The sequence below is a fragment of the Cyprinodon tularosa genome, unplaced genomic scaffold, assembly GCF_016077235.1.
Source record: "Cyprinodon tularosa strain WSP-4 unplaced genomic scaffold, ASM1607723v1 ctg539, whole genome shotgun sequence".
NCBI lineage: Eukaryota > Metazoa > Chordata > Actinopteri > Cyprinodontiformes > Cyprinodontidae > Cyprinodon > Cyprinodon tularosa.
Window position 1 is genome coordinate 538770 of NW_024039273.1, and position 21697 is coordinate 560466.

The 21697-nt window shown below is 41.7% G+C and overlaps 1 protein-coding gene across 1 annotated transcript; it reads left to right on the forward strand.

The window, feature by feature from the left end:
- Positions 1 to 988: 988 nt before the first annotated feature.
- si:ch211-167j9.5 (tyrosine kinase receptor Cad96Ca) lies at positions 989 to 17535 on the forward strand. The gene is made up of 12 exons (XM_038304622.1): positions 989 to 1171; positions 1244 to 1332; positions 1409 to 1484; positions 5405 to 5606; positions 6937 to 7075; positions 8199 to 8297; positions 8509 to 8669; positions 10032 to 10172; positions 11954 to 12065; positions 15353 to 15452; positions 17057 to 17156; positions 17287 to 17535. The coding sequence occupies exons 2-12, from the start codon at positions 1305 to 1307 to the stop codon at positions 17392 to 17394; spliced, it is 1266 nt and encodes a 421-aa protein (XP_038160550.1). The 5' UTR covers positions 989 to 1171; positions 1244 to 1304; the 3' UTR covers positions 17395 to 17535.
- The last annotated feature ends 4162 nt before the right edge of the window (positions 17536 to 21697 follow it).

The window sequence follows — 21697 nt, forward strand, 5'->3', positions numbered from 1 at the left end:
TAAAATGCCGAGTCCTCTGCGCCCGAGACCGAGACGAGACCGAGACCAAATGCAGTCAGGTCCGAGACGAGACCAAGACCATCAAAAAATGGTCTCGAGACCAAGACCGATCTTGTGTGCTACAACAGTGGTATCCAGTCCATCGCAGGGCAACACAGAGACAAACAACCATTCACACCTAAGGAGGATTTAGAGAAGCCAGTTAACCAAACAGTCATGTTTTTGTACTGTGGGAGGAAGCTGGAGTACCCAGAGAGAACCCACCATGCTCAGAGAGAACATACTAACTCCATGTTGAAAGACCCCGGGAATCGAACCTGGAACCTTGTTGATGCAAGGCGGCAGTGTTACAGCAGTGAGCAGCCCTACAGCTGGAACCTAGAGGCTTTAAAACATGCAGGTGTTTCTGCTCAGGCTGACATTAACGAGGTGATTTTAATGAACCGTCAGACCAGAGTCCTACCAGAACCAGACCACATCCTGCCGCGCTGGACGCCGCTGCAGGTGTCATGTGAGCTTCTGCTGCAGCTCAGGGAGGAAAACCACATTCTGGGGGTCTCTGCTTCCCCGAACCAAACGCTGCTTCTTTCCGGCCCGCCTCTCATCTGATCCAGACTCACACATGAAGCCCCTCTAAGTAAATTCAATAAACCAGGACGCCCCAAACAGATCAAATATGTAAAGCTGGAACTTTAACATGAAAACAGTTGTAGATAAACGTTGTGATGTCACAGCAGCTACAGACGGAGCGTTTCATTTTACTGCAGGCGTTAATAAGTTTCTGTCAGTTTATTTCATATTTAGCAGCTGTTATTTCTGTACTCGATCTAATAACAGATCATGTTTTACAAACAGGACGGATCTGTCTCTGCAGCTGTGTTTGACCCCCCCCCCCCCCCCCCCCCCCCCCCCCCCATCCAGATGCTGTATTTTGGCCTCTAATGTCTGTAACCCTGAGCTGCTCTGTGGGCTGGAGCGAAGCAGCGTCTGCAGCTTCTGTTCACTTCCTCTGGCTGAGTTGTGGTTCAAACGCGATCTGAGCGCCTGCTGGTTGAACGACAGACAGGTCGGTCAGAGGTTCAGGCGGATTATTGCGATTGTCTGAACAAACGGAGACGAAGTGCAGCTGGTTTGGGGTCTGGGATCCATGGACCTCTGATCTTACCCAGAGGTTGGTAATCTAACAGCTTGTTCTGCTCCTCTATGTTCTTGTCCACCAGTTTCTTCTACCCATTCCTTCTAGACCAAACTGATCTTCTGCTAATCGAGGCATTCCGGCTTATGGGCCGAGGACATCCAGTGGGATGTCTCCGTACAGTGAAATGTGTCCAGGTGAGCTTTGGACCTTTAGCCGTTTGGATTCAGAGCTGATCCAGATGTTTAAACCTGAACCATTGCCTCATTTCAGAGTTCTACATCATGCTGGGAGTTCTGTCCTTCGTGGTCCTGCTGTTCTCTGTGCTGGGCGCCGTGTTTCTCACAAAGTAAGACTTTCTATCAGGATGGGATCTAAATGCTGCTGCTGGTTCTAAGCTGCCTGCTCCGTTTGGCTGCAGCTCATCTTCCACATGTGTGCCTGATGGCAACCATTTCTGCAGAAATTCATGGCAGCACTGACTGTTCCTTTATGTTCCTCACAGTCGTCCGTTTATCTCAGAGAAAATGTTCCGGATCTTCATGATTCTCTGAGACCTTTGCAGCCGGCTGCTCTGCTGAATTAGTTTCTGTGTAAAAAATATTTGTTTTCATGTTAAATTTAAACACAGAGCCTGATTATGATGTAATCGTTTTTTTTCACCATGTTAGCTGTGATGCAGCAGAATAAGGAAAAGCTCCAGATATCTGCACTTTTCTTTTACCTGCTTTTTAAAACATTTTCCTGCATTTGGCTGATTTTTTTTTTTTTTTTTTTTTTTGCAGCTTAAGTTTTTCTTTGTTCTCATCTGCTAATCAGAAGAAAAAATCCAGGATTTCTAAAGCGGATTTTTTCTTAGAACAGCTTCACTCCCCTGATGTCATTTTTTATCGTTTTTTTAGAGACCGAAGAAATTAAAATGAGCAGTTTCTGTCTGTTAATAATCATAATTATGATTACAAAAGATTTATAAACTATGGGGACAGTTAATAATGCATACAGATGAAACCGAATATAGAAAAATGTGAAAAGACTGATATATTTTTTTAGCTATCTGACTTTAAATCTGACTCAACTCGACAGCATAAAGATTTCATATCCCTTTTCTAAAAGGATATGAAATGTTTATTTATTTTTGGAGGCCTACTTACGTTTTCTTGGTAAATTGAAGTATTAGTTTTTAAACTGTTAGTCGGATGTTTTTGGTTTCCTGCTAAAAGCTTCGTAGTACCTGGTTCTCTTCCTCCTGGAAGGAACTGCTGATCTGTTAGACCAGCATACCCATACAGGTGCTTCTCAAAATATTAGCATATTGTGATAAAGTTCATTATGAACATTCATATATTTTAGATTCATTGCACGCTAACTGAAATATTTCAGGTCTTTTATTTTCTTCATACGGATGATTTTGGCAAACAGCTCATGAAAACCCAGAATTCCTATCTCACATAATTAGCCTATCATGATGAAGGTCTCTAAACGAGCCATGCACCTAATCCACTGAAACAGATTAACTCTAAACACCTGCAAAAGATTCCTGAGGCCTTTAAAACTCCCAGCCTGGTTCATCAGTCAGAACCCCAATCATGGGTCAGACTGCCGACCTGCCTGCGTCCAGAAGGCCGTCATTGACACCCTCAGCCAGAGGAAATGACACAGAAAGATATTTCTGAACCAATAGGCTGTTCCCAGAGTGCTGCTGCATCAAGGCGCCTCAGTGGGATGAAAAAGTGGCAGAAAACGCTGCACAACCAGTAGAGGTGACCGGACCCTGAGGAAGATTGTGGAGAAGGTTCGATTCCAGACCTTGGGGGACCTGCGGAAGCAGTGGACTGAGTCTGGAGTAGAAACATCCAGAGCCACCGCCTACAGGCGTGTGCAGGAGATGGGCTACAGGTGCCGCATTCCCCAGGTCAGCCACTTTAGAACCAGAAACAGCAGCAGAGGCACCTGACCTGGGCTACAGAGAAGCAGCTCTGGACTGGTGCTCAGTTTTACACGTCATCTGGAAACCAAGGAGCCAGAGTCTGGAGGAAGACTGGGGAGAAGGAAATGCCAAAATGCCAGAAGTCAGTGATGGTCTGGGGCGCCATGTCAGCTGCTGGTGTTGGTCCACTGGGTTTTATCCAGGGCAGGGTCAATGCAGCTGTCAGGAGATTTAGGAGCACTTCATGCTTCCATCTGCTGAAAAGCTTCTTGGAGATGAAGACGACCTGGCAGCTGCTCACAGAGCCAAAACCACTGGTAACTGGTTTACTGACCATGGTATCACTGGACTCAATTGGCCTGCCAACTCTCCTGACCTGAACCCCATAGAGAATCTGTGTGATATTGAGAAGAGAAAGTTGAGAGACTCAAGACCCAACACTGTGGATGAGCTAAAGGCTAAACGCTATGGAAGCATCCTGGGCCTCCATGACACCTCAGCAGGCTGATAGCCTCCATGCCACGCCGCGTTGAAGCAGTCATTTCTGCTAAAGGATACAGAATTATTTGAAGGTCGACTTTTGTATTAAGAACACTTTTCCTTTATTGGTCGGATGAAATACGCTAATTTTATGCCAAAACATACTTTAAACTACCTCAACGGATGTGCATCCCTTTAGTCATGTACAAAAAAACTATTTAATGACATACTTGTTGGTGTTTTTGGAAGCATGTGGGGATCTGACCTTAAATAGGTTTTTTTAAACAGATAAACGCAGTCTGAAGCCTTGCGCTGCGTATTGACTATAGGTATGCTGATCTGACAGAACAGCGGCTCAGGCTGACTGGATTTGACCTGCCTGACCTCTGTGTTCATACCTATATTAGACGCCGTGCTCTCGCTTGACGTCCCCGTTTTATCCCTCTGTCTCCATGGAGACGCCCTCCTCTCATCCTGGTGAGACATCTGCAGGAACATCACGCTTCCTTCTTATAGCCAATGAACGGCCTCCTCGCCTTAGTTCACGTATCACTTTTTAGGGCGGAACTAAATCATCCTGTAAATATTGTGTCCCATATTGAAAGAATAAGGAGGTGATTCATTGTGTATTTTCACACTTCAAACCCAAACATCAACAATCTAACAAAAATGGACCAAATAAATGAAAGGAGCAACTAAATCCAAGCAGGACCTCCTGAGCTCCGCAGCTGCTGCTGTCACAGGTGAACGGTTGGGTTTATCATGGTTTTATTTGTTGTTTCTGTGGCGTTAATGATCATTTATTGGACATTCTGCAGTTTTAACCCATATAACCGTTAATTTAAAGGGTCAGTAAAAGAGAAATAGAGTTTCTATTCAGGGATCATTTATTAAATGAGCCATTGAAAGCCTTGATGTCATGGCGGAGTTTGCTGCTTGTTTGCTGGATTTCATAGATTAGATCAGACCAGCTTTAGTGTCAGTGCTGTCTGGTAGATAATATTACTTGCTAAAGAATATTTTCTAGCTTTATTTGGACTGAGAGTTTATTGATCAGTGCTTTACTAAAAAAATGTGACCTAAATTAAAACATGTCAGTCAGCGGGACCTGGGCCAAGGGGCCCCTCCTGAAAGGTGGCGACAAGTGTCTCAGAACGGATAATAAAAACAAAGTTAGTGCCATTTGTTTATGATGTTATAACATGTTTTATGTTTTTGTTCAAATTAATTATGAGTTTTAAATAAGACGATGGCTGCAAATGTGACTCCCTGTGGCCAGTTATCAGGCCAGCTAATGCTAACCTAACATTTAGCAAAGCAGTGGAGAAGAAACGCAGCATCCTGTGTGGCCTGTGAGCCGCTCTGCTTCCTTTAGTCGTCACCAACGTTACAAAGCTTGACCTCATTTTGCTTCTTTTCTGTTTTTTGGCTCCAGCCTGAAAAACGTTTCGCAGACAAGAAGTTATTTCTCAGCTCATTGAGACGATTTGATCATTTTGATGAAAAGTTGCGGTTCTTCCCTTTAGCTTCTTCCCTCTGGGTCTGATTCAGGGTCTCTATCACTTAGAGACGGACGTTCTGCTGTTGGAGGCTATTAGAGATGAACCTCCAAAACAGACAATAAATCTGATCAAATATTTCCATATTTTAAGTTCCTACGATGTTTTTGATTGAAGAAACTAAATTGCATTTTTTATCAACTATATGTTAAAATCATATATGAATGTTTCTTTTTTAATCCCTTTCATTTCCTGTTCTGTTTTACATCAGGAAATGCTTCTGTTCCTTTATCATCTGGTCGGTGAAGCTGCGCAGTAAACAGCTTTTCTGCTTTGCACTAAATTACAGTTTTAATTTTCCAGGTACCGCGCCGTGGTTCGGACCAACCGGAGGCTGAGGGGGAGCCAGTTCCTGCATCCCCGTATTCCTCAGTTAGAGATCCCAGCTGTGACGCCCCCACCCCCATTACTGGAGGAGGTGGAGCCGCCTCCTCTGCAACCTACTTTGGAAAGATCCAGTGGGTTCAGGTTATCCTCCAAGAGGCTGTGGAGAGGCCTGCAGCAGGTACCGCTAACGGCAAACACCCAACGGCTTCTATTTAGCTCTGACATGGCGGCAACCAGACTTTACATACGTAGACGACTCATTGGACTAGAGGGCGGCCATCTTGGATCAGACCAGCTGCTGTCAGAATGAATAGGAGGCGCCTTAGATCTCAATTTAATCACATGAAAGACGAGTCAGAAATAATTATTGCAATAATCTCTTTCATGTCACAACCACTTAAAATAACTAATTTAAAAATTACCTTCAGTTAGATTACACAGATTTATTGATTAAAAACATTTTAAACTGAACTCAAACCGGATGAGATATAATTAAATATTAATGATAATCTAAAAGTTGTATATTAATATATTATAAGATTGTTTTGCAAATATTATATATTTATACAGTTTATTTTTCATTATTTTTAAGGATTGCTCTTTGATAATGATAATTTCTTACAAAAGAAAGTAAAGTTATTTTGTTTTTTAATAATTTTATGTTAATTTTTATTTATTTTTTGTCATTGTCAAGACATTTTTGTCAAATCGTAGTGAATGATAAATTGACATTGTGTCTAACTAAAGGCTTTTTGTCCTTATAAACTTGTCTAAACTTCTTCCAAAACTCTTTTTCAAACAATTTTTTTAAATTCATTATTTATGCATATGTGAACATTCTTGTTCTTTAATCAGCTAATATGTGTCATACATACGTCTTTTAAGTGGATGTGACATGTAAGAGATTATTGTGAAATTATCTCTGACTCGTCTTTCATGTGATTAAATTGAGATTTAAGGCGCCTCCTATTCAGTCTGACAGCAGCTGTCTGAACTGTGGTCTGATCCAAGATGGCCGCCCTTTAGACACGTTGGCCTCGCTCCCGACAGCGTCCAATGAGAGCATGTATGGAGGCAACGGAGTCTTTGGGGCAGACGACACCTCCTGCAGCAGGAAATCCGATGGTCATGTGACCAGATTTCATCCAATGTTATAAAACCTGAAGCTGGAAATTTGTTTCCATTTAAACTTCTGTGAATCATGAAGAAATCCTGTGAAATGTGGAAACATGAGAGTTAAATATCCCTGTTTATGATCATGTGGAAGTATGTGATTCACATGTATATCATATGTGATTCACATGAGTTTTTAAAACCATGAATTGTTAGAAATTCCCAAGTATACTTTTTCACGTGACTCTCATGTAAAAAAACCCTCATGCTAAATTCCCTGGTGGAACACACCAATCTTCACGCTGTAATTGTGCAGCCGTGAGTTGTTTTCCTGTGAGGGAGAACCTGCAGAGGAGTTTCTTTGTGTCTGCCTGACTTCATTGTTTGGATTACAGGAGCCTCGTTTTTCCAAGTCGGACCTGAACCTGCTTCAGCTGATCAAAGCAGGGAAGGAGGGGGTCTTCTACCAGGCCAGGATGAACAGAGGAACGTGTAAAGGCCACAGCATGTTCACCTGCAAGATCAGCAAGGAAGGTACATCACAAACATATGGCTGCATTTTAACTGGAGACTTCAGAGTTCCTCTCCTTCTGGGCCCCCCCTCTGGGGTCGGGGTCCTGCACCTTTTGGGCCTCTCTCTGCTCAAACTCACCTTAGCCAACCAGATCAGTCAGAAGTTAAACACTCCTGCTTTAGTTGTTCCATCTAAAGTTTAGCTTCTGCTGGAAAATTTGGATTCCAGAGGCTGCATTTGGTTTTGGAGTCAAACAGGTCCTGGCCAGCTAATGTCTGTCCAGCTGATATATGGTGTTATGATTTTAAGTTAAATGCCAAGTAGGATGTCACATTAATGTTGGGATTTAGTCACTCCTCTGTGGGCTGCCATGTGACTTGCCTGTTGAGGCCTTGGCTGAAATATGGGGGGCCGCAGAGTTCCCCCAGCTGTTATCTGGTCATCATGTCAAGATGAAATATGGACACTGGTTCCCAATGTCCAAAAACTATGATCATATGGCACAGCAGTGGCTAGCCATGTCTGGATGGCTAATGCCCTTTGTAACTAAGAAGATGAGTTAGCTGGGATATTTATATAAAAATAAGATTTATTTCTAGATTTATTTTGAGTCATATGTCTGTTACTATGCAGGCTTTTAATAATAATAATAATCAAACTTTTTTCATCTCACATTGGAGAAATTAACTCTCTGCATTTAACCCCTCCCCTTGGCGAGCAGTGGGCTGCCATTGTGCAGCGCCCGGAGAACAGGGTGGGTTTTGGGGTCTTGCTCAGGGACCCAGAGTGCAGTCTGTGGGAGTGGGACTCAGAACCTCAGGATCCCAGGATCTATGTAGCCCTAACCACTAGGCCGCCACTTCCCTCTTCGCTTCACACGGAGACATTTCTGCTGCTCCTTCAGGTCTCCTGCTGTTGAACTTTAAGCTGCTGCTTGGTTTGCTTTTACCTCAGACCGGCTCTGAAATTCTCATCAGTCTATAAAATTAAACAAAGAACAAAATAACTTGAGTTTGCCATAATAAAAAGTGTGTAATTGTTTTTTTTGTTTGTTTTCTTTTTTAAGTTTAGGTGAAAATGATAAGAGTTTGGATCTGAACCTGAATAGCACTAATTTGATATGGATGCTCTCCTCCCTCTCAGGTGTCCGTCTCAAACATGTGGACATGGAGATTTGCATCATGAGGAAGCTGGTTCATCACAAAAACATCCTGCAGCTCCTGGACTGGAACACATGTGACCGTAAGAGTCCCTCACCGCTGGCATAAACTGTTAAACCTACGGAGAAAATGCTGTCTGAGATTTTATTTCTCCATTAATTCTTTAAAGTCAGAACTTTTAAATATTCTGCAAGGACTTCATATTTTGGGCCGTTTTCTAAAAGTTGATGCATCCCAGAGTTCTTCTTTACTGACAGCTGATGTGATCTCTGACTGAACGGCGCTGTGTGCAGAGCCTTTCATTCTGCTGATGGAGTATGTGAGTTATGGAACCCTGAGGACCTTCCTGCAGACCAACAGAGCCCACCTGAGTGGAAACCCAGAGCTACAGAGCCTCCTGACCATCGCCTCCTACCACATCGCCCTGGCAATGCAACACCTGCGCTCCAAAATGGTAACTCTTCACCGATGGCAGCCGGGGGGGATTTACCATTAGGCAATACTAGGCAGCTGCCTACAGCTCCAAGTTCCTGGATTAGTCCATATTGGATCAGTCCATTTGCTGCACATGTTCAGAAAGGTCCAAACAGACAGCAGCAAACCATTTGAAAACAAGCCATGCAAAGAGCAGTGTAGCCAACTTAGCGCTTTAGTCGCTATATTTAGCCACTTTTCAGACCCCTCTAGCACTTTGATTTCTAAAAAGCTCCTAGCGCCAAATCTAGAGACTTTTTTCTGCTACTGGAGACTTTGGAGACAACATCTAAAAGCAGCGAACTCTGCTCTCCAGAGCGAGTAGATTGGTAACCCCGCCTCCTGCTCTCCTCTATCTTGTCTGCTGTCATGATTCATGCAGCTATTATTTCATCCAAATGAAAAATGGAGAACAGATAAGCAGATCATGGCTTGTCTACAGTGAAAAGAAGGACTGGGTTATTTACTTTGGCCTTTTTGGAAACACAGGAAGGAGCAATCAGCTAAGTGAGCTTAGTGCTTGGAGAAAATCTTTCATTCCTTTAGAGACAGCATGAAAAGTCAGCTGAGTACAAAACATAGAGAGGAAAACAAGAAGAAAAAGGACAAGAAGAGAGGGACACAACCTAGAACAGATAATGGATGTCTATTCTATTAACATTTCTCTATCTGTAGAATGGGGCTGTTTTATATTGCTTTAAAACATTCTTTACTTTGGCTTCTTTACTGCTAATGAAGTTAGCAACAGGCTAATATGGACCTGAATATTTAGTTTTTTTAAGGACTGACTCCACCATGTGTCTCCAACTGAAGGTTTGTAATTGTCAGATTATCACACCCATAGTCAATACCCATTAGCAAGACGTCCGATTTAGTTTTTAGTTTTGTACGAAAAATAAACTTTAAATTACCTAAACGGGCGTGTATCCCTTTAGTCATGTACAAAAAAACAGAACAATTTTAGGTCAGATCGCCACACGCTTCACAAAACACTAAAAAGTGAGTAATTAAATTGTTTTTTTCGAACAAAACTCAAGGGATAAATTGGTATTAACTCTGGGTATGTTGGTCTGACCGGGTATGCTCATCTGACAGAACACCAGTCCTAAAGATCATGTCATAAACTAGAGGAATATGTTGATCTAAAGTGGCTAAAGCTGCTCACTAAATGGAAGTAAAGTTATCAGAAAGCTGCGTTCTGCTTGGAAATGAAACTGAAGTTTTGATTTATGCAGCTACACCTTTTGAAGTCGATGATGCTGAAGTTTGCTTTTCTGGAAATGAGTTTGACTCCCCTGCTCTAGATCTTTGTCAGACTGTGGCGCCGTTATCTTGTGTGCAGATCGTTCACTGTGACCTAGCTCTGAGGAACATCATGGTCAACAGGTTTCCATGGGAGGTGAAACTGGCCGAGTTCGGTCTGGCCCGAGACTTGACGCGCATGGCGAGCCGCCGCCGCAGCAGCCGTTGGAGAAACCAAAGAGTAAGAAAAAAAAACATCTTCTAGAGAAATTGACCATCGGATGGGAACAGAGTCCTGAGGACGCTTGTCTCTGTAAAGAAGTGACGGAGCTGTGGTGCATACAGGTAGACGAATAGCTGGACTTCATCTGCAGGAGTCCTGCAGCAGAAACTTCTCGTTAATGACCTGAACGAGGCGTTTTACATGAAAACCTTTGGAGGAAATATTCTTCACCTCATTTATTCCTTCTCTGCTGCGTATTTTGTCTAGATGTTGATTTCTAGAATATGAGGCATCCCTTCTGTATTCAAAGGAATCTAAACCGGTTATTGTTGTCCTGGCTGGATGGGCGAGGGGTGGGGGCTGTGATGATAGCAGGAAGGAATCAACTCTATTGCTGCATTGGAGATTTTTGAAAGATGAAATCTGATTCGGTTTTTCTTTCTTAACAAAGATGGCTTCCTTCACGCCCCTCTCACACCACCTGTCTTCTTTGTCCAACAGAAGACAAACTGTATATTCAGCCAGGCCAACAATTCCCTCTAACGCCCCCCCTTTCAGAGACATAGACAGGTATGGGGCATTGCAGGCTAACAAAGAAGCCAAACGACCCCCATTCCAAAGGGGGGGACCCGTTCATCCGTTTCTATCTGCATGTTTTCTAAACTAAAACCAGGCTTTGTTGGGCTGCTGGATAAAACCTGGAACTAAACGCTATTTCTGACATTCTGAATTGAAAAATCTTCCTGGATGGAAGAGAAACGTCTTCAAACTTGGAAACAAAGTCCAGAGGATTGATTTAATTTTTTTGGAATGACTGACCTGGATGACTGAGAATCTTTACCAGCACATTTCCTTCTCTTTCCAAAAGGAGCACTGCAAAAAGATCTAGAAATAAGTAAAATTTTCTTCAATTAAGTGTATTTACTCTTAATTCGGTGATAAATCAGATGATCTGCCAATGGAATGAGTTGTTTTACTTTTAAAATAAGATAATTAGATAATATGCACTTGAAATAAGACAATGCAATTATTTTCTTTCCTATTTTGAGTGTAAGTAATCTCACTTTCTTCAATTCAAGAAAAAATGACTTAATTTTTTGCAGAGAACCAACGTTTTTATTCAGACCTGATAACTAAGGAGCTGTTCTGTATTTTTCAGGTGGAATTGCTTCTAAAACTCTGGTTTAATCAGGTTGAAAACAAACATCTCCTCTGGTGCAGTCATGTCTGCTGCAGAGAAGTTTCTAATCAGATGAATCTGTGATTTGTTTTAAAGTTGATTGAAACTAACAGTGCTTTTCATTTTCCTATAATACTGTTAAGGTTCAACCCTTTTAGCACCGGTTTATCACCTCTTCCCTTCATTTGTTGGCCTTAAACACGCCTCATGTTTGGTTCCATAAGCTGTTTTCTGCAGCTTTATTCTGATCCGTTCTTTAGATGAACTAACAGGTGGGACCCTGCAGAGCTTTTTTCCTTCACTCTGCATTCACACACTCTGCTCTCCGTCTCTCAGATGGAAGATGAAAACATTGCGTGTTTGTGGGGGGTGGTGTGGTTGACGTTGTTTAGAACAGGAAGCAGCCCCTTTGTAGCCCTGCAGCCTGAAACGGAGCTGCAGGCGTGGCCATGCCAGTCTGAAGTGATGCTGAATGCAGAATGAATTTCTCCTCCATCCTGGAGGTTCTGCTGCTTCCTTTGTCCTTCTGCTGCAGCCTGTGAGTTCTGGTGTCAGAGAATAAGCAGCTTCTTCAGCCTCTAAACATCAACACACTTTTTCCACTCTGTGTTGTGTACAGACCCGCGTGCCGCTGCGCTGGTACCCTCCTGAATACTTCAAGAACAACTACTACAGCTTCAAAGGAGACGTATGGGCGTTCGGCATTGTGCTGTGGGAGATGCAGACCTTTGGTAGGTGGGCAGTTAAAAGCTGCAGAACGGGAGGTAAAATGCGTGAGAAGGCCTGCTGCAGTTAGAGATGCTTCACTTTCACTGGGATCACTCTGAAAGAACAACAAGATTCACATTTTCTTTCTTTCTTTCTTACATTTCCATCTTTAGTATCTTTGTAACTGTTAAAATTCCATAAAATATCAGGATTAAAGAGTCGATCAACTAAGGAAAGAAAAATGGCAACCTTTCTCTGTGATGTTTACAGCATTTTAAAACATCTAAACTGTGATCCATGTTGAGTTAAGGGACAGCGTTCAATGAATGCTGACATCTGGTGGTCAAACTGGGGATTGCAGCTGATAATTAGGTTTCAGTTTAAGGTCCTTTAACAAACTGTAGAGTATATCCTCCATCATGGAGAAGGCGAGCTGTTAGAGATTTTTTTTATCCCAGAAAAAAACAAAAACTTTAGAGCATGTTTTCTACTCTATTTAGTAAAATTCACTTCACTAAATGCTGAGATAAATGTACCAACTGTGACATCAAGGCTCTCTTCAAAAACATAGATTATAATGTTAAACATCAGGGCTCCCTTTCATGAACCAGGTTTACCGAAAACTTTACGTGTACTAAACCAGAGTTTCCTCATCCTCTGTTTCTGTTGCCATAGTAACATCCTCCCAGAGCTAACCTGGTCACAGCAGGTTTGCTTCAGTAAACTCAGAGTCCTCTGTCTCCTCGTTCTCCTTACAGCAGCTGATCATGCTGTTTTATTTCCTGATTTAGTCAGATTTCTGTTGCAGTTTTGTGCATAAAAAAAAAAAATATATATATATAAAATTATATTTATATATATATATATATATATATACGACCGTTTGACGAGGATCTCATTAAAGAATGATCAGCATTTTTTCACAGAGAATTAAATATTTATAGGGAGAGGATTCTCCAACTCAGTGACAGGATAGGAGATTGCTGGTTTAATATGAGCGAGATGCTGATAATTCTATTTTTATTTAGTTATATTTACAGCACATGAAGAACTAATAAAACTATTTTTCAGATGACACATTAATAGATTCAATGATTCAACAGGGGGAAAAGGAATTACTTTAGGATTAGGATTCACTCGATGATACCAACCTACTGAGCCTGCTGGCACAATCTACAGCCATTCTATGGGCCTGATAGCTGCTAATAACAACAATTTACTGGGATGATAACATCCGAAGCGCAGCTGCAAACAGCCACTGATTTACTGAGTAAAAGAGACTGAATCAACATGAGGAGGAACCCATGAGATGATGAACAGGTTCTATATATTAGAACAATGTTTTTATTCTTCATTCTCACCTGCTGACAGAAGATTTCACCTAAATGATACATTGATTTTATAATTGCATTGTATTTTGTGATTGTGTACAGCACTTTGGTCCTGTCGGTGTATAAAGTGCTTCCTAAATAAAGTTGCTATGGTATTGATCTACTACCATTCAAGAAATAGTCCCCTCATATCATCCCACAGCTGTGGCAAGCCCTTTTGAAATTTACTAGTTTTACTGACTATTTCAGTTAATCAATCAATCAAACTTCTTTATTGTCAACTACAATTTACATTGCAATCGAAATTTCAGTTTCAGTAAAACCATTCATCACAATGCGTCACATACATTTGGGTGGGGGGCTAAGAGGGGGGTGCGGATTGAATGAGGCTATGCGTGCCACAGAACGCTGCCATTCAGCAGAACGGCGCGTTTTTATGGCAGCCAGGTCCCCACCGGTTACCTGGCTGCACAGGTCCCAGGCGGTTTCCTATAGCGTTGCCTTTATCTCTGTGGAAAGATAGGAGCCACACTGGGGAAGAGAAGGGAAAATAAAGCATATTTCACACTTTATCCTTGACAGGATACAGTTTGAGATATCAAAAAACCTCAGCACAAGAAAAGCACATGTAATATGAGACACATTTCAGCAGAGGGTCACATCAGGGGCGGAGTCACATGAAGTCAATCTGACATTTGAGACATTTATAGTGTTTGTATGATGAGTGCGTTCAATTTGTCCGTGAATGCTGACCACAGGCCATGTCCTTGGTAATATGGAAGTTTATCAACAGTTATTGAGCACATCCACAGATGTTAGCGGGTAGGGGAGGGTGGGCAGTTCTTCTGTGCCCTTCCGCCATAACATCCAGGGGAGACTAAATAGGGGAGGTCGAATCTAGAATAAGACTTATTGTTTGGAGAGCAGGCTGCACAGGAATTTCCTTCAGCCTTGAGTCTTTTTCTTGCTGGCTCTTTCATGGCGAAATCCAATATTCCGATATGTATTCCTATTACCTGAAAAAAGTCTTTGTCTAAATGACCATTTTAAACAAAATGCCACTCTCCATATCTAGAATAAACATTCTCTGTATAGAAATAAATTTCAGATCTCCATATTCCTAATATTACTGGTCAGCATTTGTATTACTTTATCTATGTTAAATTGTTTTTCAGATATCATAAATATATTTTCAGTCAAGCTGATAAATGTCAGAATGGCCAATTAAAATGTATAAACATTTCTAGATATTTAAAATTTAATTCTTACTAGTATCATATATATTTTTTTTACTTTCTAAAATCGAAAATTGTAATTTAGAAAATATATTATTACGGTTAAATCTGGGAGTTTGATTTTGATTAGGAAGAATCTTATTTTAGTGCTTTACAAATGGAGCAACAGAGAGGAAAGTGCTTTAAATTTAAAACGGCCTGCCATAGGCCACTTCATATAAACTTAAGCATTAACTCAAGCATCAATCTTCTCCTTTGCGATCTTCCTCTTTTCTTTTTTAGCTGTAATGCTGTTTCTCTGTCTTTCAAACACATTATCAAATTTTATTTGATTTTTTCTGCATTTCTGCATTAAAATCTCTAGTTCCAGTGGGGTGAAATAGGCACTTCCTGTTGCCTGTCGTCATGGTGACTCATTGAATCGGTGCTCCACTGATAATGGCTTTCCTCCACGTTAAGTTCTGAGTGGACCTGGTTAAAACTAATTGAACTAATTGATAGCAGCCGTTGTGAAACCGAACACTCAGAGTTCCCGACTTTAGGCTGGATCAATTTAGAGATGAGGATTTAAATCTGAATTTGTTAATCCTGCTTCGTGAAACGGACCCCAGAGGGAGTTTAGAGAATCATCCATGTTTTGAACTAATTAGATAAAGTGTGACATTTGATCATCAATATGATCGATCAGCAGAAAATGAAACTGTTCCTAAGTTTGTTCAGCTCATGAAGATGTTTGATTTCCAGGAACGTTACCGTACCCAAACCTGGAGACATCAGAGGAGGTGGTCTTCCACATCTGCATGGGTCATAAGAACACCAACCCTGAAGGATGCAGAGCTGAAATGTAAGCAGAACCCGTCAGGATGACGGATGTCAACAGGTTTTACAAACCTTTAAAAAGTTACCTCTGTGCATCGTGTTAGATTGATGGCTAACTGGATTTAAATCAGCTTAGAAGGTTTTTATGGTTCAACTCCATGTCAGGACAGTCCCTTCATCAGCTGATTAGCAATCTGGTTAAAAATTGTGGCTGTTAAACTGGGACAGAAACTGTTTTTTTAATCTCTGGCAAGAAAGCTCTGGATTTACCGATGGATCTACGTTCCCACCCTCACCTATAAGCATGAGATCTGGGTAACGACCCAAAGGAGAAGATGGCGAATACGAGCGGCCAAACTGAGTTTCCTTGGCAGGCTGTTTGGGGGCACCCTTCCAGATGGGGTGAGGAACTCAGATACCCGGGAGGAGTTCAGAGTAGAGTCATTGCTCCTCCACATCTAAAGGAGCCAGCTGGGGAGGCTCGGGTATCTGTTGCTGATGCCTCCTGGTCGCCTCCCTCAGGTGGTGTCCCAGACACGTCCCATTGGGAGGAGGCCTGGTGGAAGGACCAGGACCCGCTGGAGGGACAATGTCTCTGAGCTGACCTGGTGTCGCCTCAGGGAGCAGCTGGAGGAGGTGTGTGTGGATCAGGAGGTCTGGGCATCTCTGCCTCTGCGACCCGGCGCCAGATAAAGAGGAAGAAAGTGGATTTATTGTAACAAAGCTGACCTCTAAAGAAGAGATAATCTTTAGTTTATAATCATAATGGTCTTAACTGGGTGAATAGTTTCAGCTAACAGTGATTCCTCAGCTCTGCTTTTCCACCAAGCAGCAACAGGACTGTCCTTTCTTCTCACTAATCCACCGGTGCAGAGCTTGCTCTGCCATCAAATGCCTCCGTCTGTTATGACATGTAAGTGAAAGGAGAATAGAAAGGCTGAAGGATGACCTGAAGGTCAGCTGGAAGTCCAGCCACCAGCAGAGGCTGCTGCAGAGTTATTTCCATTGATCAACCACCTTTCTGATGGATTGTGCAGCAAATGGAGAAATATTTGAAAGGCTGAGAGCCACAGTAGGATCTGTGTGGTTCTAACGGGGACGCCAAAGCTATCCTCATGCAAACAGGGCGGGCTCACTGTGGAGAGAGAGCTATGTCACATACAGGATCTACCAGGTGTCCCAAACATCCAGAGGAAACAGGTGGAGGAAGAAAAACCCACAAACTGGTTTATTCGCCATCAGTCGGATCAGCTGGCTAGAAATGCAGACACTATGAGGAGAAATCTGCTCCTGCATAAAACAAGGCTTTGTTTGGCTACTATAAAAAACCTGGAATTAAACGTTATTTCTGACATTTGAATTTAAAAAGCTTCCTGGATGGAAGAGAAATGTCTTCAAACTTGGAAACAAAGTCCAGTGGATTGTTTTTTTTAGCTGTTTTTGGACTGACTATGACCTGGATGACTGAGAACTTTCACCAGTAGGTTCCTTATCCAACGTTTGTAATAGATATAATGTTGGAGTAATACTTGCTGCACTTAGAAACTGTTTCTGCTCTAAAACATGAGAACAGTTCCTGACAGTGGAAACATGAAAATAAGAGAATAAAGTGTGCTTGACTTTTTACAGGCTTCACATTATGCGTGACTGCTGGCAGGAGCCTCACACCCTCAGACCCTCCTTCAAGGAAATCGTGTCCATGCTGGAGAACATCATGGAGAACGATGCTGTAAGCAGCCGCCTGCTCTGTTTAAAATCCACCATTAAAAATGAACCAAACCAGCTTCTGCTCCCAGTCTGCAGACGTCTCCAGATTCTATGCTTGTTCTGATGGACTGGATGCTTTCTGTTATTTGCAGGACTACGTAGATGTGGACAGTCCACAGAGTCTGGTGAGAGAGGCCAACTATCATGAAGCTAAAAGTCTTCGAGGGAGTGTCTCCTTGAAAGAAGAACATGGGGCTTAAATTTTACCAAAGCTGGAGAATTTAATCTCTGAAGAAAACCTTTTAGTTTGAGCGCTTTGTTGAGTCCTAACCTTCTGTTTCCTGTATTTTCCAAAACTTGTTAATATATTGTTAATTTCATTAAAGCGACATTTTAACGTTTCTGTTGTTTATTAGACTTTTCTTTTTGCAGCACATGATGCATGTCTATTTAAAAGACAAGTCTGGTCAGCAAAGAATAACCAATGAATCATTGTTTATACCTAAAACTAATATATTCGCAGTAATTTAATGAATTTAGTGTCAGTCAGTAAAGAAATAAAAACAATTTTTGTCACGATCACTGAGTCTGGGAGCGGCCATTTTCCCCCAAATATAGTAGCCCCTCCCTCCTGCCATCTTCCAGCAGTGACGTCACGGTGCGGTAAGCCTAGCGCCATTCTCCCCGCTTTACAAGCTAAATCAATGGGAACTACTAGACACATCTGCAATCAACAACAATTATTGAAGATTTCCAGAGGACTTCACCATTGAAATTCACCAGAGCTATAGTGAAACTGACAATGCCCACGTGCATGGCAGCTGGATGCATGGAATACATCGGGTAAAAGTGGAAAAAAAAGAGTTATTCCACCTTTCTGATTCCTGATCCTCCACGGACGAGTTGGTCGTTGGATCGCCAACTTGAAGAGGGAGGATTTGCCATCGAACTTCTGGCCAGAGAAAAAACCCGTAATATGTAGCCAACATTTGGAAGAAGAATGTTTTCAAGATGACTTGGATAATAGCGCGTTGTGACAAACACCAGATACAGCACTGGGACTTGATCAACAGCCGATACCGCACCGTGACAACGTCACTAACCAGTAGGTGGCAGTAGTGTTCTTTGACAAACATGGATGCCTCCAGTAAAGCACATTCACATGAAAATTACTCTGAATTAAAAACATTTATTGAACAGGATGGAATCATTTCAGATTTAAAGAACTTTCAGGAGTTTGAATTCTGAATATGAGAGACTTCTCCTTTAAAGGGATTTATTAAAGATAAAATAAAAACATAGTAACATAATTTAGCTCATTTTCTCCACACTTGGGGGCTTTTTTCTAACATTTAGGGAGAAAACGATAAATGTAAATGTTAAATCTGTTTCCACATCTTATATCTACTGTTACTGTTGATCATTTATTTCGAACACTTCAATTCAATTCAGTTTATTTATATAGCGCCAAATTCACAACACATGTCATCTCAAGGCACTTTACAGTTCAACCAGATCATACAGTCAAATTGATACAAAGTTTTCTATCTAAGGAAAACCAGTTGATTGCATTGACTCATCGACTCAAATACAATCCCTCACACTAAGCATGCTTGTAGCGACAGTGGAGAGGAAAAACTCCCTTTTAACAGGAAGAAACCTCCAGCAGAACCAGGCTCAGTGTGAGCGGCCATCTGCCGAGGCCGACTGGGGTTCAAGGAGACAGAAGCAGAGATACAAAAAGCAGCTGTAAAAGGCGGCCCCGTCCAGGAAACACGCAGCCAGGCAGACGAGCTCCAAGGCAGCTCCCATGCCAGAGGACGAAGAGAGCACATCCAGCCAGTCACGGTCAGAGAAACAGGACCACACTGGAAAACAGGCCGATCTCCAACATCTATAAACAATGGTGTTGATGGAAGCAGCACAGCTGATGTTTCTTTCCAGGATGACGTCACAGCCAAACAGGAACAGATGAGGCAAAGCTACTCTGAGGAAAAGCAGAGAGAGCAGAAGGTTAGAGATTGAACTAACAGATTCTGCAGAATAGGAGAACAGAGAGAGAATGAAGCAGAATGATGAAATGGGGGTCCCTATGTCCTCCAAAAGTCTAAGCCTATAGCAGCATAACTATAGAGAGAGCTCAGGATAACCTGAGCCACTAACTAGAAGCGTTATCAAAAAAGAATATTATGGTCAACTGTATCAAATGCAGCACTAAGATCCAACAGGACGAGCACAGATACAAGTCCATTATCTGAGGCCATGAGAATATCATTAGTGACTTTCACCAGAGCTGTTTCAGTGCTATGATGAGCTCTAAAGCCAGACTGAAACTCTTCAAAAAGTTCATTATGGTGGAAGTGATCGCAAACTTGTTTGGCAACTATTTTCTCAAGAATTTTGGATAAGAAAGGAAGATTGGATATAGGTCTATAATTGACCAAGTCATCTGGGTCAAGAGACGGTTTCTTAAGCAGAGGTTTAATTACAGCAATCTTAAAAGCTTTAGGTACATATCCCTGTAACAGAGATAGATTAATCACATCTAAAATGGAGGAGGAGATCAAAGGGAATACCTCCTTAAATAACCTGGTTGGAACTGGATCTAACATACAAGTTGAAGGCTTAGATGAAGACAATAATTTTGCTAATTCAGAAAGTTCAACTGGATCAAAGCAGTCTAAACCCGGTTCAGATTCCATGACTACCTCAGGTACAATCGCGGATAGAGGAGTGCTTATGATCTTATTTTTAATAAGATCAATCTTATTTATAAAGAATCCCATAAAATCATTGCTGCTAAGAGCAGGTGGAATGGACGGTTCAACAGAGCTATGGCTCTGGGTGAGTTTGTCAACTGTATTAAAAAGAAATCTAGGATTATTCTTATTCTTCTCTACTAATGAGGAGAAGTATGCTGCTCTCGCTTTACAAAGGGTCCTCTTATACAGCAGTAAACCATTTTTCCAGACTTGGAAGGACTCCCGCAGGCCTGTGGAGCGATATTTTCTCTCCAGTTTCCTAGCATTTTGCTTCAAAGTACGCAGCTCTGCATTAAACCAAGGAGCAAGCTTTCTATTTTTAACGGTTTTCATTTTCAAAGGAGCTGCGTTGTCTAAGGCAATACGCAGAGAACTAGCAACCCCATCAACAAAATCATCAACCTGTGAAGGGGAATAATCTAAGCTTTTGCACTCTGCAGCACTGCTCAGTGACACAGATGAGAGAGAAAGTGAAGCAGATTCTTTAAAATTTATAACTGCACTATCTGATAAAGATCTACTAAAATGGAACCTTCTTTTGGGGGAGGAGAACTCTGTTAAAGTAATCCTGAAGGTTATTAGAAAGTGGTCAGACAGGACAGGGTTGTGAGGAAATACTGTTATTTCTTCACATTCTATGCCGTATGTCAGCACAAGATCCAAAGTATGAAGATGAGAATGCGTGGGACTATTCACATTTTGAACAAAGCCAATAGTGTCTAAGATAGCATTAAAGGCTGCTCTTAAGCTATCGCCTTCAATGTCAGCATGGATGTTAAAATCTCCCACTATGATGACCCTGTCAGTATTTAATACCAAATCAGAAAGGAACTCTGAAAACTCATCTAAAAATTCAGAGTAAGGACCTGGTGGACGATACAAAGTTACAAAAAGAAGAGGTTTTCTTGCCTTGAAATTTGGATCATGGAAATTAAGGGTTAAATGTTCAAAAGAGTTGTAGGAATTAACTGTTTTGGGAGTAATCAGTAAGTCAGACTGGAAGATTGTTGCTACTCCTCCTCCTCGCCCAGAACTTCTGGGTATGTGAAAATTTAAATAGCTTGAAGGAGTTGCCTCATTTATGCTCACATAATCCTCTTGCTGCAGCCAGGTTTCTGTAAGGCAAAACAAGTCAATGTGATTATCACAAATCAAGTCATTAACTAGTAGACTTTTAGAGGAAAGCGATCTTATGTTAAACAGACCGCATTTAATTGTTTTAACTTTTTCCCCAATTGGAGTTATTTTGATTTTAATTAGATTATCATGATTTACTCCTTTGGGAATCTTTGCTAATTTATTAGATTTTGGTCGTGGGCAAGACACTGTCTGGATGGAGTAAAGAGTGGGTAACAGTAGAGAAGCTGCAGAGATGTGTGTTAAACTACAACTCTGCTTCCTGGTCTGCACCCTGGGTGGTCAGGGTTTTGGAGGACTAATAAATGTGGCCAGATTCCTAGAAAGAAGAGCTGCACCATCCAAAGTGGGATGGATGCCGTCTCTCCGAATCAGACCAGGCTTTCCCCAAAAGGATTGCCAATTATTAATGTAGCCCACGTTGTTTTCAGGGCACCACCTAGACAACCAGCGGTTGAATGACGACATGCGGCTAAACATGTCATCACTGGTCAGATCAGGTCAGGAACACTTAATAAAAAGCAAATATAAGTAAATTAATAAAGTCATAACAAAACAAAACAAAACAAAAAAGAAGAAAAAGAAAAAAATATATGTACATACCATCATGTTCGAAAAGGAGTAGGAAGAAGTAATAAAACTTAGTAAATCCTACCCCTGTTCT